The sequence below is a fragment of the Notolepis coatsorum genome, assembly GCF_963971535.1.
Source record: "Notolepis coatsorum genome assembly, chromosome: 18".
NCBI classification, from domain to species: Eukaryota; Metazoa; Chordata; class Actinopteri; order Aulopiformes; family Paralepididae; genus Notolepis; species Notolepis coatsorum.
In genome coordinates this window covers 79,651,600-79,666,182 of record NC_140182.1, presented here as the reverse complement: position 1 = coordinate 79,666,182, position 14,583 = coordinate 79,651,600, and the positions used below count along the sequence as shown (strand labels likewise).

The window sequence follows — 14,583 nt, the reverse complement described above, 5'->3', positions numbered from 1 at the left end:
TACAAGGCATGTCATGAAAACCATCAATCCTGGGCTGCTGTGGCCTGGTCTGCCTGTTTGAATTGAACCGTGTTGCAGTAGTAGCAGCGGGTCTCTGCAGCAAAACCTTCTCGAGCATGCTAATGACACGTTCAAGAGCAGAGGACTCAGTACTCTTTGCCTGTGACAAGTCCTGGCCCTCAGGAGGCAGTGCCGCGGCCTGTGAAATATCCATTGTGTTCACTGTCACCTTCTCTTTTGGCCCTCTATTCGCCGCAGCCCTCAAACTCATCTCACAATGGTATTCATTCAGTATGTCTTGGACCTCATGCGCTGACCATTTGTCAATCGTCTTTGACCTGAATGTCATGGCGAGTTCTTTGGAGGGGCAGTTTCTTATGAACAGTTTCAAGTTTCAAGTTTCTTTAATAGTTGTCATACAGAAGTACAGAATACTTTTATACAAAATGCTTCTTACTGTTACGCTCCAGAGACTGTGCAAGACAAGATAAGTATGAAATAAAATAACATAGTATAGCATGTAAATTAGAAGTAAAAAAAGATGAGGTCACAGTGTTCAGTATAGACATATGTACAATGTTCGATGCAGAATAGACGTAACTGAGTTACCATATAATATACAATACTGTGTAGTGTACTAATATACAATACTATATAGTGCAAGGCAGAAATAGGATGAGGTGCAATTTAGGTACAGTTTACAGTAGGTGTACGAGTTATAGTGCAAATCCTTTATCAATAAATATAAAGTGTGTTTGTGTGATCTAAAGTGTGGAGAGTGGGTGCTGCAGTGTGTTGTTTGTTTAAGTGAGTGTGTGCATGTGGGTGTGTGTGCTGTGTGCATTTGATGGTTGTTGCATAGTGTTTATTGTTCGTTTAGCAGCCTGATGGCCTGGGGATAGAAGCTTCTTCTGAGTCTTTCTGTGCTCGCCTTAAGACTCCGGTATCGCTTGCCTGACCGCAGCAGTTCAAAGAGGCAGTTGTTCGGGTGGCTCGAGTCCTTAATAATTCTCTTAGCCTTCCCCTTGCACCGCTTGTTGTAAATGTTCTGGAGGGTGGGAAGCCCCCCTCCAATTGTGCGTTCGGCTGAACGTGTCACTCTTTGTAGTCTGCTACGGTCTTGTGCAGTGCTATTCCCAAACCAGGAGGTGATGTTGCCAGTCAGGATGCTCTCTATTGTACATTCAACATACGTGCCACCTCTGTGCTCGGGCACTCCAGTGACTTATTCTGCTCCTTCAAGCGCGCAATAGCGAGGTCCACTGCACGATTAAGTCTGAGCCAGTAGTCAAAGGCATCCTCATCTCTTTCTGGTAAAGTCGTGTAAAAGTCTGCCAGTGGAAGAGGCGAGCACGGGACTGTGTCAAAATGTCTGAGAAGGAGGCCATATATAGCCTCAGGGTTGTGGGTAGTATCAATGTCACTGTTTCTTGTGCCAAACCTGACCACATCTCTAGCCTTGCCCCTGAGATGAATGAGAATTTCATCTGCCTGCTCTTCAGTCCTCAAATTCCCCCTCTTGATGAAATCTCTCATTAGGTCCTCCCACTCACCCACTGAAACATTATCAGACCCATCCCCTCTGAAGCTAGGGGGATCTCTAATTTTTCTGTGGGACACTAGCTGGACCTGGGACAGGTCAAGTACTCGTGAGCTAGATGAATTAGAATCAGCCTGTGCAGGCGTGGAAGTGGGAGGTGCAGTGCTAACAGGTGGACTAAGCTGAGTGAGAATATCATGTGCTAGTTGGCGACTGACCTGTTGAATCACCTCCCTCATCCGACTCACGAAATCAGCACTAGGTGTAGCAGGGCCCGGCGTGGACGTACTAACGGCCGGGACTCCATGCATGCTATCTACATGAGGACTGTGAGGAGGAACCCCGCTCCCACTGACTAAAGGAGCCTCTGTGGAACCTCTACTATTCTCCACACCAACAACACCTGGCCGAAAAGGAGGACGACTTTCAAATTGCAAAGCTGCAGGCACATTCAAAATGCCTCTACCCCTACCCACACTCCCTCCTAGTGGGGTGTTAGAATAATCCATTCTAAAAGTCTGGCAAAAATATACAATGATGTCAAAATAAACTCAAACTGCCCAATTGAGGAAGCAGCAATTACAATAGAAATAACTGCTATAGTATATTTACAAAGAGAGGACTGGCAAAAATATACAATGTCAAAATAAACTCAAACTGCCCAATTGAGGAAGCAGCAATTACAATAGAAAATAACTGCTATAGTACATTTACGAAGAGAGGACTAAAAGCTGTGCATTGAGATAAGTACTAGCCCCGATCCACGTAGACAGGCAGCAGCAGGACAATCCCCGGGACGTGAAGATGAAGTTCATCTCCAGCGAAGAATCAACGAATCACGGCACCAATGTGTCCTGCTCTGCTTGAATAATGGACACGGGAGATAGGATGGACGGAGTATTTCTTTTCTTTATACGGTCAAGCATAAGAGACATACAATGCCGTCAGCCTTAAGCACATCAATGTTGGTTTAGTACACACATCTCTCTTATCATTCACGGATAGACTGAGGTAGAAACAGCATGTAAAGCCAGATACCATACGTCGCGCAGCAAATACGTCACTTCCTCTTGAAGTGACGATTTCAAAATAAAAGACCTATTTACAATAGTTGGTTATCCTAAATCATTCAGAATTTACAATAAACTAAAAACGGTAAACTAAAACAGCTGATCATTCTTCAAACCGTTACACCAAGTCCAATGCCGAAGAGAGCTTCCTGCTCATAGATATATATAGAACACTAAATAGCTTGCCCGCGCTGCCGGCCAATGGAGAGCGACATCACTGAACCACCGCCATCTTGGGAGAGTCAGCCTTGAGTGAGAGTGAGTGAGCTGCACAGACAAAAATACTCATAACTCTCTGAAATATTGACGGATTTAGAAACGGTTTGGTTTATTACAAGCATTATTAACGTGGCTGTGATTCAAGTTTGTAAAAAAAAAACATCTTTTAAAAAAAAAATTATAAGTATGCAGTATCATAACTACATCTTTGATGTTTATAGCAAACCAAACCGTTTGTAAATCCGTCAATATTTCAGCGAGTTATGAGTATTTTTGTCTGTGCAGCTCACTCACTCTCACTCAAGGCTGACTCTCCCAAGATGGCGGCGGTTCAGTGACGCTGGTGACTCCGCCTTAAGCTATCTAGTGTTCTATAGATATCTATGTTCCTGCTCCCCTTGCCTCCAGGTAACTCCCTCTTCCTCGTTGCTTGCTTCTCTCCACTGCTCCACCTGCCACCACTGCCACTCCGCCCCCTGCTGGCAACCTCCACTGGTCCCACTCAAGGACCGCTCCAGAAAGGGAAAAAGGGCTCAATGTTATTGTTAGTAGTCCATACTGCAGCCGGAGAAGAGTAGCACCTCACCTCGTCGTTAGACTGGGCGAGCTATCCAAAGGAACACTGTTAATCACACGTTATACACACAAAGGGAAAGTAACAGTTAGTTAGCACTACTGAATACTTTGTAGAATATTCAGGCTGCTATATATATAATAAAGTTTTCAATCAATCATATAGTAGGTTATTTAAAATCTGATATAATATAGTGTGCTTATATTCCTTCTATAAGTCTAAACATGAATGATTCCCACGCCCATGATAGTGTGTGTGTATGTGAGAGAGAGAGAGAGAGAGAGAGAGAGAGAGAGAGAGAGAGAGAGAGAGAGAGAGAGAGAGAGAGAGAGAGAGAGAGAGAGAGAGAGAGAGAGAGAGAGAGAGAGAGAGAGAGAGAGAGAGAGAGACATTTCCTCCGACAATAACAACTCTCCGAGGGTGCAGTGACCCCCGTGCGTCGCTAGGAGGACACCGTGCGCCGGTCTTCCGGTTTGCTTTTACACCGGATTTCAACACTGTCCTGATTACACCGTGATAGCCTAGTTTAGCATATTTCTCTCTCCCCTCCTCTCTCACCCGCCTAGATAAATAAGGCAATTATACAACAACAGTGTGTCCCCCGCCTCCTCCTCCTCCCGGAGCTCCACCAACACGACATCCTATTGTGGTTCGACCGGGTTCATCCATGCGTCGGAGTCCCGGGCGGAGGCGCACCGGCTCGAGCCATGTCGGCGAGGAATTTAGCGGCTGGCGGCGGTGACAGAGCGACGGGCGCGCGGACAGGTACGACTTAAGGCGTCCTTGATATTTGACAGTTTATTTTGTATGTTTTGAATGTTATTTAGGTGAGTGGGTTCGTTTGTGACGGCAAACTATCCGAAATGTCTCAATGATTTTCCCGTGACTCTATGCGTTTCGAAACTAGGTCAGTAGATCAGTAGAGCAAACTTCGTTGCCCGCTAACAAAGATGGTAGATAAGGAGAGAGAATGCGTTCGGCCGAGTGAAAACGGAACGGTTACGGTCGTATGTGGGCGGGACCTTACATTGGCGCTATCCCTATTGGTTCACTTGTGAGGTCGCTAGTGTGGGGGCAGTCAGCCAGCCAATGCCGCACCTTGTGTACCTCACGTGATGCATTACAGGAAATTACTATTGAGTTGCGCCGTCTTCGTTTCGACTTGTCTCGGACACGACCAAAGATAGTAGATAAGAAAAGAGGTCGCATTCACAGAAGCGCCAGTGGAGTAAGAATTTAACAGTTCTGGTCTCGTACGTGGGCGGGACCTTTACACTGGCGCTATTCCTATTGGTTCACTGTGAGATCACTGGCGTAGAGGGGCAGTAAGCCAGCCAATGGCTCGCTTTGTGTAGCTCACGAAAATAAATTTCCAGGAAATTAGTTGCGTAGTCTCCTTTCTGAATTGTCTCTGCCACTACGGCACCCGTGTAACATTATTATTATATCGTTAGCCAAATAACATGTATGATTCACAGAGGTAGCGCTGTCACATTGATGCTATTTACGAGACAAATTGTTACGTTCACCCGACTGAACAAAAAGGTGGTCGCAATTTCGCGCACAGCTTCTAGCCTACACCAATAGCTTAGCAGGCCTGTTTGGACAACAACATAAAGTCAAGCAACAGACCACTGCTCTTCCGCGTTACATGGAGCTCGTGAGGGGGAGGGGAGAGAGAGCGGGGGGGGGGGGATACAATGAATGAATGTTGATAAGAGCCGTAGCTACAACAACTTACGTCAAGGCATCAACGTTCATTCACGCGCTCCCTCTCCCCCGCTCTCTCCTATGAGCTCAAAATACCGGAAGTGTTGCGGTGGTCTATAATGTCGTCCGTGCCATATCTGTGACCTTGTTGGTTTATGATAATGGTATTCATTATACCTAATGCATTTGGATTGGTCATGTTATTAAATTGCCTGTAGAGAAATATGCAATGTTATTTTGCCAAGCGTTGCATACAATAGCTTGTTATTAATTTGATTGTATCTGAAAGCGTCGCCTGATTGTGTATCTGCGGTTAGGTACTCTACTTTGTTTTTCTTGTCGCCCTTTACCCTAATTGTGTTGGAGAACAACATAGAGTCTACGTGCCCCAATCGATGTGCAGCCATAATGTTTAGATAGTCCTATCATTTTATACAAAAGATGGCACCCTTTAATCTATGTGTATTGGTACTTCTTTCATCGTTATGCATCCTTCGCAAGTCTATGTAGATGGGGAAATAAGATATTTAAAATGTTATCCTGTAAATCGGAATATAGAAGCTTCACTCCAGTGTTAACAAACATTACCAATGTAAACACACCTTTACAGATACAAAATACACATCGGTCACACTCTCTTCGGTTCAAATAACAAACTCAGCAAGACCGACGGCTTCTCAGTTACAGTGGGTGACAATATTGTCACAAGGAAAGAAGATATTACCTACCTGGGTTCCATCCTAGAGGCAAATCTTTCCTGTGACAAAATGGCATCCAATGTAATAAAAAAAGTCAACCAACGAACTCGATTCTTGTACCGGATCTCCTCACTGGTAAACAAGAATACCCTGAAGACTCTAGCAGGAGCACTCATTCAAGGGTACTACGACTATGCTTGCACCTCATGGTACCAAAGCACCTCAAAGGCGCTAAAAACAAAATTACAAACATCTCAAAACAAACTGGTCAGACTACTGATTGACCTTACTCCTAGAACCCACCTCACCCTTGCCCACTTTGACAACCTAGGATGGCTTAGAGTAGACAACAGAGTACAGCAACTTGCAATGGGCCTGGTCTACAAGATACACTACACGACCAAGGTACCCATGTACATGTCAAAATACTTCCCAAAGGTCAGTGAATACCACGATCACAACACCAGAGGGAGCTCCACAAATCATGTTAAACCCAGATTCGGCTCAAACAAGGGACTAAACACGTTTCGCAATTATGCCACATCAATGTGGAACGCCCTACCCAAAGCTGTAAAGGAATGTGAATCACTACCCACTTTCAAAAACACTCAAAAAACACCTAAGGGAGACTGCAACTCGAAACTGGCCCCTGTAAATGTCTGAACACAACCCCCTCCAATGTACAGTAAATTACCAAGTATGGTCTTGTCAATAATCCAATGTACAGTTTTGTTTGTACAGTTATACAGTGTCCCCCACCCACCCAACCTCCCCCCCACTCCTACCCCCCCCCCCACCCACCCAACCACCTCCAATGTACAGTCCCCCCCCACCCCCACCTACCCAATCCAATGTACAGTTTCTACGTCAAATGTATATACTCTTTTTTCTGGACTCTTGTATCACAAACTGTACTGTAATTGCAAATCTGGTATGTCATAAATGTATAGATGTAGCAGTACTGTCTATCTGTATGTTACGATGAATTGAAAATGGGGGACCCTGATGTAAACAAGACGAAAGTCTTTCTCTGGTCTGCATCCCCTTAACAATTGTATGTATTGAGCTGTACTGTACTGTACCCATTCTGCAATCTGTTAATAAAGTTTTCAATCATCAATCAATCAACACAGTCGGTTGCTGGAGTCTGTCTTTAGAAAGAAGCGATGCAGCTCCTCTGGGTTTGGTGATTAACACATTGGGGCGCCGGGGGTTGTGCCCATCATTGTACCCAGTCTGCCACCGTTGAAAGCCTATGGAGATGTTTACCTTCTTTGCAGGGCTATAACTTTTTAAATTGTATTGCTATATTGACATTACTATGGCCCATTCAACATCGATTATATATCATTCAGGATGTGGGAACGTTATATTTTTTCATTCATACATTGTTGTGTTAATACCGTCTAGAATATAAGTATGTTTTTCTGTAATTCCAAAAACGAGTTATAGGCCCTGACGCATATGATAGATTATCGATTGGCGTTTCTTTCCTATACACGCTATATTAAAAAATTCAAATGTATATGATCGGTATACATTATGCTTCATCATGCGTGAAGGAAAGTGGGGGGGTGTTTATAATTCCTTGATCGTCAGTAACGGCTTTATTTAGTATGGGTTGATATGTTGAGCAGATGGTTTGCAGTGAAATGAATAAACAATCGGGCTGAAAATAACCGTTTGCCGATGAGACTGGAGGAAAAAGATCCCAATTATTTGACGTCTATCTCCTACATCCATTTCCGGTTTGTATGGCGCAATAAATGTAAAGTCAACTCTTGCTTTCCACTCCAAAGGACATAAGGAAACAACTCCAAGTTCCAACTCCAAGTCAATTTTTATTTTCAACTTTTCAACAGTTTCAGTTGCAGTTGATTCTTGACTGGTTGGTTCATCATATAGGTTGAAAACCTTCGAAAACAAAGAAAAAGGTTTTAACACTTTGACTGCCGGGACACGTCTTTAGACGTCTTTGCTGGCCATGCTAAAGTTGCCGGGGGACGCTGTACAGCGTCCTTATATCAATATTTCAAAAATCTGCGATCGGATTCATATTCCCCCTCCGCTGGCCTGAGATCCACCAGCAGGACCCACTGAGCTCTCTGGCGGTTCAGGAGCGCCATCTGGTGGTCGATCGGCGCAATCGCCACACAGGATGTTGAATAGAGGTTGTCATGACGACCGTAGTACTTCCGGGCGCTCGCTATGGTTCATGGGACTCTGGCTCGTCACGCTACACGGTGATCGATTGGCAATAACTCGATAAACAACATGATTTGGACGTATATACCATTATACAAGCTGGAGATGGACCGGGTAAAAATATATCCCATAATGATAAAATGTCTACTCGACGATGATCGCCCAACGGCGCGCGGAGACTGGGGTGAGTTTTAGCGTGTAACGTTACCGTCTTAGATACTAACTGCTATTATCAACATTTGACCCACATTAGATGATTGGTATAACGCTGCCCACGGAATTATAAACGCCCCCTCGCCCATCCGGTCAACATCAGATGACGTGTAGTAACTTCTAGAAGTAAGTCTAGTTGGAATTTTTTATATCGCGCTGATTGCCATCAAACTGTATTTCATCATCAATATAATGCATTTGGGGCTATATATCACGTTCTGGAGAAAGCTGCAGAAAGAGATGAAAACATACTTATACATTAGACCATACTTTACTATGAATATGTGAATGAAAAAGTTTAACGTTGCTACACAATGAACAATACATATAGGACTTTGAATGGGCCCTAATAATGGCAATGTAGCAATAGAATTTAAAAAGTTATAGCCCTGCAAAGAAGGGGACTTTCTCCATAGACAAATAGCGCTGGCAATCTATGGTATATCATTAATTTAACCCAAGGCAACCAAAGTGTTAACAATGCAATAAACAAACAACAAACAACACCAATAACCATATTTTCAAACCAATAAGTTCTTTTTAAACATGGTTGATTTTAAACATTAAATATATATTTTAAATAATCAAACGTCTTTTAACGATAGTGTTTACACAATGAATGCCAAAATGTAAAGTATTAAATTACCTTATAAAGTCGACATTTTAACAGTCTTAAATTAACTCAAAGTCGACATTTTAACCCAATTATTAAAGTCATTTTCAATTAATCATTTCTGAATTGTAACCTTTAATAAATGATTCAAGTTAGTAAACATTTGATTCAAGTCAAGTAAACATTTGGTATTTTAAATTGAATAAGTGAAGAAATATAGCTAAACTTTAAGCTTGTAGATCAGCTCTGATTGAACAAGGCATTTTAAACCTTTAAACATGAGTTGTCAACCTTTTTAGTAGTCTTTCAAATTCTTATCATTTTAACATTTCTAACTTGGTCTTAATTTGTAAAGAGATACTTTTAAACATAAATGAAAACCAACTCTCAAGCAAGTGAATGTGTAGACTGAAACAGTTGGAGCTACTAAACACACAATTGAATTAGCCTGATTTTAACCACATTTAAGCAGAAGTATAAATAAACAGTAGAATAAGTAGAACATAACCGACCATTGGCGTCTTTGGGGGTAGAGCTTTGGGTCGACCTTCAGCTTGCTTTGTTTGTTTGTTCTGTGAGTGTCTCCACCACCAGCCTTTAACAGCTGTTCAATCAGCCAACGGCAGCCATCTTGCAGCTGATGCACTCTGGGAGATGTAGTTGGTAGTTGTCTGAGGTGTCTTGACATGCTCCACTCATGAGTTTTAACTCAACACCTCCCACTTGAGCTCCTGGGTTCTTAACCACAGAGGTCACTCAAGTCCTTCACGCCTCTGTTGTTCTTCAGTAGGAAGTAGAATGACCAGCCGTCTGACATCTCGATGCAGAATTGTGGCTGGGATTTTGGTTTTTTCACTGTTTGATTTTGTGGGCTTTCCTTTGTCATTTGCTTTCGTGATGGGGACAGGATAGCTGGGAAAGGTCCTCACCAGCACATCTCTTACGATGCCTTTGCGGTCAGCGTTGACACTGACTACTCTAGCCAGCTTGTACTGTCCTCTCAGGGCATTTTGGTCAGCCAACCAGACCACATCTCCAACAGCAACATTTGTTCCTTTTTTTTTTTTTATATTTTTTTTATTATTGCAAAACAAAAATTATTAAAAGTCAGTACTCAACACACAATGCATAATGAAACTTTCAGTAAAGGTGGTTAAAATACATGCAAGTACAGAAACAAGATAAAACAAAAATAGTCTATAATAACATTTTAACCGTATACAGTGTATATCCAGCGAAATTACAATTATATAAATGTTAGTATATAATATACCCCTAATACCTATTTTCTAAAACCCTACACACATATGCTCCAGCTCGAACCCCCCCTCCCGGACCCCCTCTTGGATAGTACCTCCATTATCCCTCACTCCTAACCAGACACTACCATTATAAGCTAGCTTTTATTCTCTCCACCACTTCTAACCACATTGACATTTTGGATTCATTGAGACCCAGAATTCTTGCTGTAGATATTTCTTGATATATCACATCGAGATATGTAAGTAATGTAAACCACACTTTTCGGCACATTTTTTCCGGTTGAAACCAACGTGATGCGATCAGTTTTTTAGCTACTGTGATACCCGATAAAACCAATCTCTTTAGTTGTGGATTCACTGCAAACTCAAAAACATCATTCAATAGTAATACCGAGGGGTGTACAGGTATATTCCAAGATACGAGTATTGATAATTGTTGGGACACATCTTTCCAGAATGCCTTAACTGGTGGGCAGTCCCAATACATGTGCATAAATGTTCCTTCGTCCCCATTTGTACATTGGGAGCATTTGGAGTCTTGTTTAAGCCCCATTTTGCACAGCCTTATAGGAGTCAAGTATGTCCTGTGAATATAGTTCAGATTGATTTGTTGATGATCCGGGTTCCTTGATGTAAGTCGGACATTTGCCCAGGCTCCTTGCCAATCAAAGCCATTTTCCAGGTCTGGTATATCCCTCCTCCAGACAGTGTCTAGTTGAAGGGTTTCATACGAGGACGTTAGTAATTGATAATAAAAACCTGATACAAAACCTCCCAATGTTTCTCTTTCATAGAAACATTTGTGGTATCTGTGGTGTTCAATTGGTATGAGTAATGGAACACCGTGAGACCTCAGACAAAGTCGTAACTGTATGTAAAAAAGCCATGTGGACTCGGTGAGGTTAAACTTTGTGCATATTTCGACATAACTACAGAGGCCCTGGTTATTAAAAATATCCCCTAATGAGTGTATGCCTTGCTCTTCCCATATAGGGAATCTTATAGGGCGTTTTCCCATTAAGAGTGCATTGTTATTGAATATGGGAGTGTGATTATGCCATTCTTGAGGGTTAGGATATTTCTTTTGTGTTTCCCGCCATGTTCTGATTGCATGGGTAATTATTGGGCCAAATTCTCGCTCACAATGCTTGATTGAAAGTTTAGTGTGTGCTATGTCTTTCAGTCTCTGTGGGGCTACTATGTTTTCTTCTAATTCTCTCCAAGATACCAAAGCCTGGGGGTCAAACCATATCTTCAATGGTCTTAATGTGAAAGCCTTAAAATATTGTAAAAAATCTGGAACTGCCATGCCACCGTCTGCTTTATTTCTCTGTGCGGTGGATCTTTTTATGCGAGGTGGTTTGTTATTCCAAATAAATTTGTATGTGGAGGTTTGTAATCTTTTCCAGTAGCCCTCTGGAGGAGGTAACGGAAGCATTGAGCTGAAGAAATTGATTCTTGGTAATACATCCATCTTAACTATTGATACCCTTGCCTGTACTGAGTTTTTAAGTTTTGCCCACCTGTCCAGGTCGTCTTTGATTTTGTTCTGTATTTTTGTGTAATTGTGCTTCACCGTTTGTCTTATGGTGGGAAATATTTCCACACCCAAGCATCTAAAATGTTTGACCATGGGTATCGCACCTGGGAGGGTTGTGTCTTTTTTTGCACTGATGTTAAGAGGAAGAAAAGCCGACTTAGGCCAATTTATTTTAAATCCCGATAAATCACCAAAGTTCTCTATCAACTTGAGTATATGCGGCAATGTGTTGTTGGGGTTTTGCATGAACAATATTACGTCGTCCGCATATAAACTAATTTTATGTTGTGTGCCCTTGATTACTATTGGTTCTATGTGTTGGGATTGTCTTATAAATTGTGCTAAAGGTTCTAATGATAGATCGAATAGTCCGGGACTAAGAGGGCAACCCTGTCTGGCTGAGCGTGATACCGGAAAGATATCGGAGATGAATGTGCCTGTTGTAATCCTGGCCGATGGGTCCTTGTATAGTACTTTAATCATATCAATGAATCCTTTTCCTAACCCCATCCTTTCTAATACTGCCCATAGAAACGACCATTCCAACCTGTCAAATGCTTTCATATAGGGCTGGGCGATATAACGATAACGATAAATATCGCGATATATTTTAATAATCGATATCGAATATCGAAATAAAAAAAAATCGAAAAATCGTTTTTTTTTTTTTCCCCTTGCAACAGGGCAGTTTTAAAACCAGAGACAGTGGACAGACTTGTCTTTCTTGCCTGCAACTTAAAGTAATGGCTTTGCTTGTCCAAATGACAATACTGACCAAATTCAGATTTCTTTTTCTCTTGTCCATTTATTTTGTTTGCTTTCTAATTTAAAATACATTTTGAAACCGTCTGTACACAGTAGGCTATGTGTGCTAGCAGAACTAGACTCCAGTCACGAGTCACAGTGCACATGTGCGGTGGTTTGTCCACCAAAAAAGCGCCAAAAGATCGAAAATAAACTAGCAGAGCCAGAACTGTTCAACTCCTCTGGAGCCACAGCCAGCAGAGAAGCCGGTTTACTTTAGCTTTTAAACCAGCTGCAGCCTGAGAACTGGAGTGTGAGGGGATGTAACACTAAAGATGGCGGCAATGACAAAGAATTGCTGCAAAATAAACATACATCTGTTGTTAAAAAAATTAATAAAAATAAAACGTTTTTTATTTTTTTTTATACTCATAACAATTCGATAATTATCGATATCGAGAAATAAAATAAAATTATCATATCGTTATTGCGATATGATTTTTTTCCATATCGCCCAGCCCTACTTTCATAGCATCCAGGGATAGCATCGCCTTAGGTGTGGTGTCCTCTTTGTCTGCATCTAGTACGTGCAGTATTCGCCTTATGTTATCATTGATCAGGCGACCTTTTATGAAGCCTGTTTGGTCCGGATGAACTAAAGACGTCATATGCTTTTGCAATCTGATGGCTAATATCTTAGAGTACAGTTTGACATCGGTTCCGAGGAGGCTTAAAGGTCGGTAACTACCGCACTCAGTGGGGTCTTTGTCTTTTTTGTGAAGAACTGAAATGAGTGCGATATTTTGGTGTTTATGGAAGCTTCCCTCTTTGACTGAGTATAAGATCATATTTAGTAATAAGGGTCCAAATATGTCCCAGCAAGAAATGTACATTTCTGATGGGATACCATCAATTCCCGGAGCCTTACCGTTTTTCATTCCGGATATGGCCTTCTTGAGTTCTTCTAATGTGATCGGTGCTTCTAACTGTTTAGTGTCGTCCTCCGAAAGTTTAGGGAGAGTAATTTGATTAAGATATGTGTCTAATTTGTCTTGATCAAAGGTCGTTTCTGAATTATACAAATCGGAGTAGAATTCTTTGAATGTATCGTTTATTATTTTGGGTTCTGTTACTAGAGCTTGTTGTTTCCTAATGGCAGTTATATCTGCAAATTTTGCATTAATTCTTAATCGCATGGCTAATAGGTGACTAGGTTTAGATCCTTGGAAGTACTGCTGTTGTCTTGTGCTGCGTATTTGCAATTCCGATTTTTGTCTGTATATTGCTTTGATCTGTCTTTAGAATGTTAACTTGGTTTTCTAGTCTAGTAGAGTTGTTGTATTTTAAAGAATTAAAAAGCGTTGAGTAAAGCGTTTCCATTTCAGACAGTTTTGTGCATTGATTTTTGCGCTATATGGAGGAAAATCTATCCGTGAAATCCTTGATCATACTCTTTACCGACATCCATAATATTCTGGGATCTTGCACCGCGTTTGCATTATCCCGTAGGAATACTGTGAGAGCTTCTTTAATTTGTGTAATGAATTCCTTGTTGTTAAGCAGCATAGAATTAAAACGCCATCTTGGGGCCCGGGTAGATAGTGTACCAAATGTTGCTTTCAGGATTAAGTAGCAGTGATCTGATAGCGCATTGGGTGTCATTTCCACTTCATATTTATCAAATATTCTCGGGGATGCAAAGACGTAATCAATTCTGGATAGTGTGTTGTGTCTCGCCGAACGACAGGAGTACTTACGGGTCATGGGATTAAGTGAACGCCATAAATCAATTACCCCTGTTGATTTTGACCAATCTTTTAATGCTTTAGATGAATTTTTTTGTTCGCTGGAAAAGGCAAGGTAAGTTTTGTCCATCCTTGGGTTCAAAATGGCATTAAAATCCGCACCTATTATATATGAGTACTCGGGGTGGTTTAACATTTCTCCGGTTAGTGAAGTGAAGAAACCCACTTCGTACAAATTTGGGGCATATACCGCTGCCAACGCAATTTTCCTGTTATTGTGTATAATCCTAGCTATAGTTATGCGCCCCTCAGCATCCGACCATACCCCTTTCAATTCGATATTTAATTTGCGTCTGACGACTATGGCTACCCCTCTAGTTCTCGTAACAAAAGAAGAGTGACTAATATTATGGTATATGTTATCCGCTAACGTATTTATGTCTTCCTCTA

The 14,583-nt window shown here is 41.7% G+C and overlaps 1 protein-coding gene across 3 annotated transcripts in view; it reads left to right on the top strand.

The window, feature by feature from the left end:
* Positions 1-3,929: 3,929 nt before the first annotated feature.
* bmal2 (basic helix-loop-helix ARNT like 2) overlaps positions 3,930-14,583 on the top strand; it is a 124,782-nt gene continuing 114,128 nt past the window's right edge. For all 3 annotated transcript variants that reach the window (XM_084334329.1, XM_084334330.1, XM_084334328.1), the window contains exon 1: positions 3,930-4,168. In XM_084334329.1, coding sequence (XP_084190455.1) covers positions 4,111-4,168 — 58 coding nt within the window. In that variant the 5' untranslated portion in view covers positions 3,930-4,110. The remainder of the gene's footprint in view (positions 4,169-14,583) is intronic.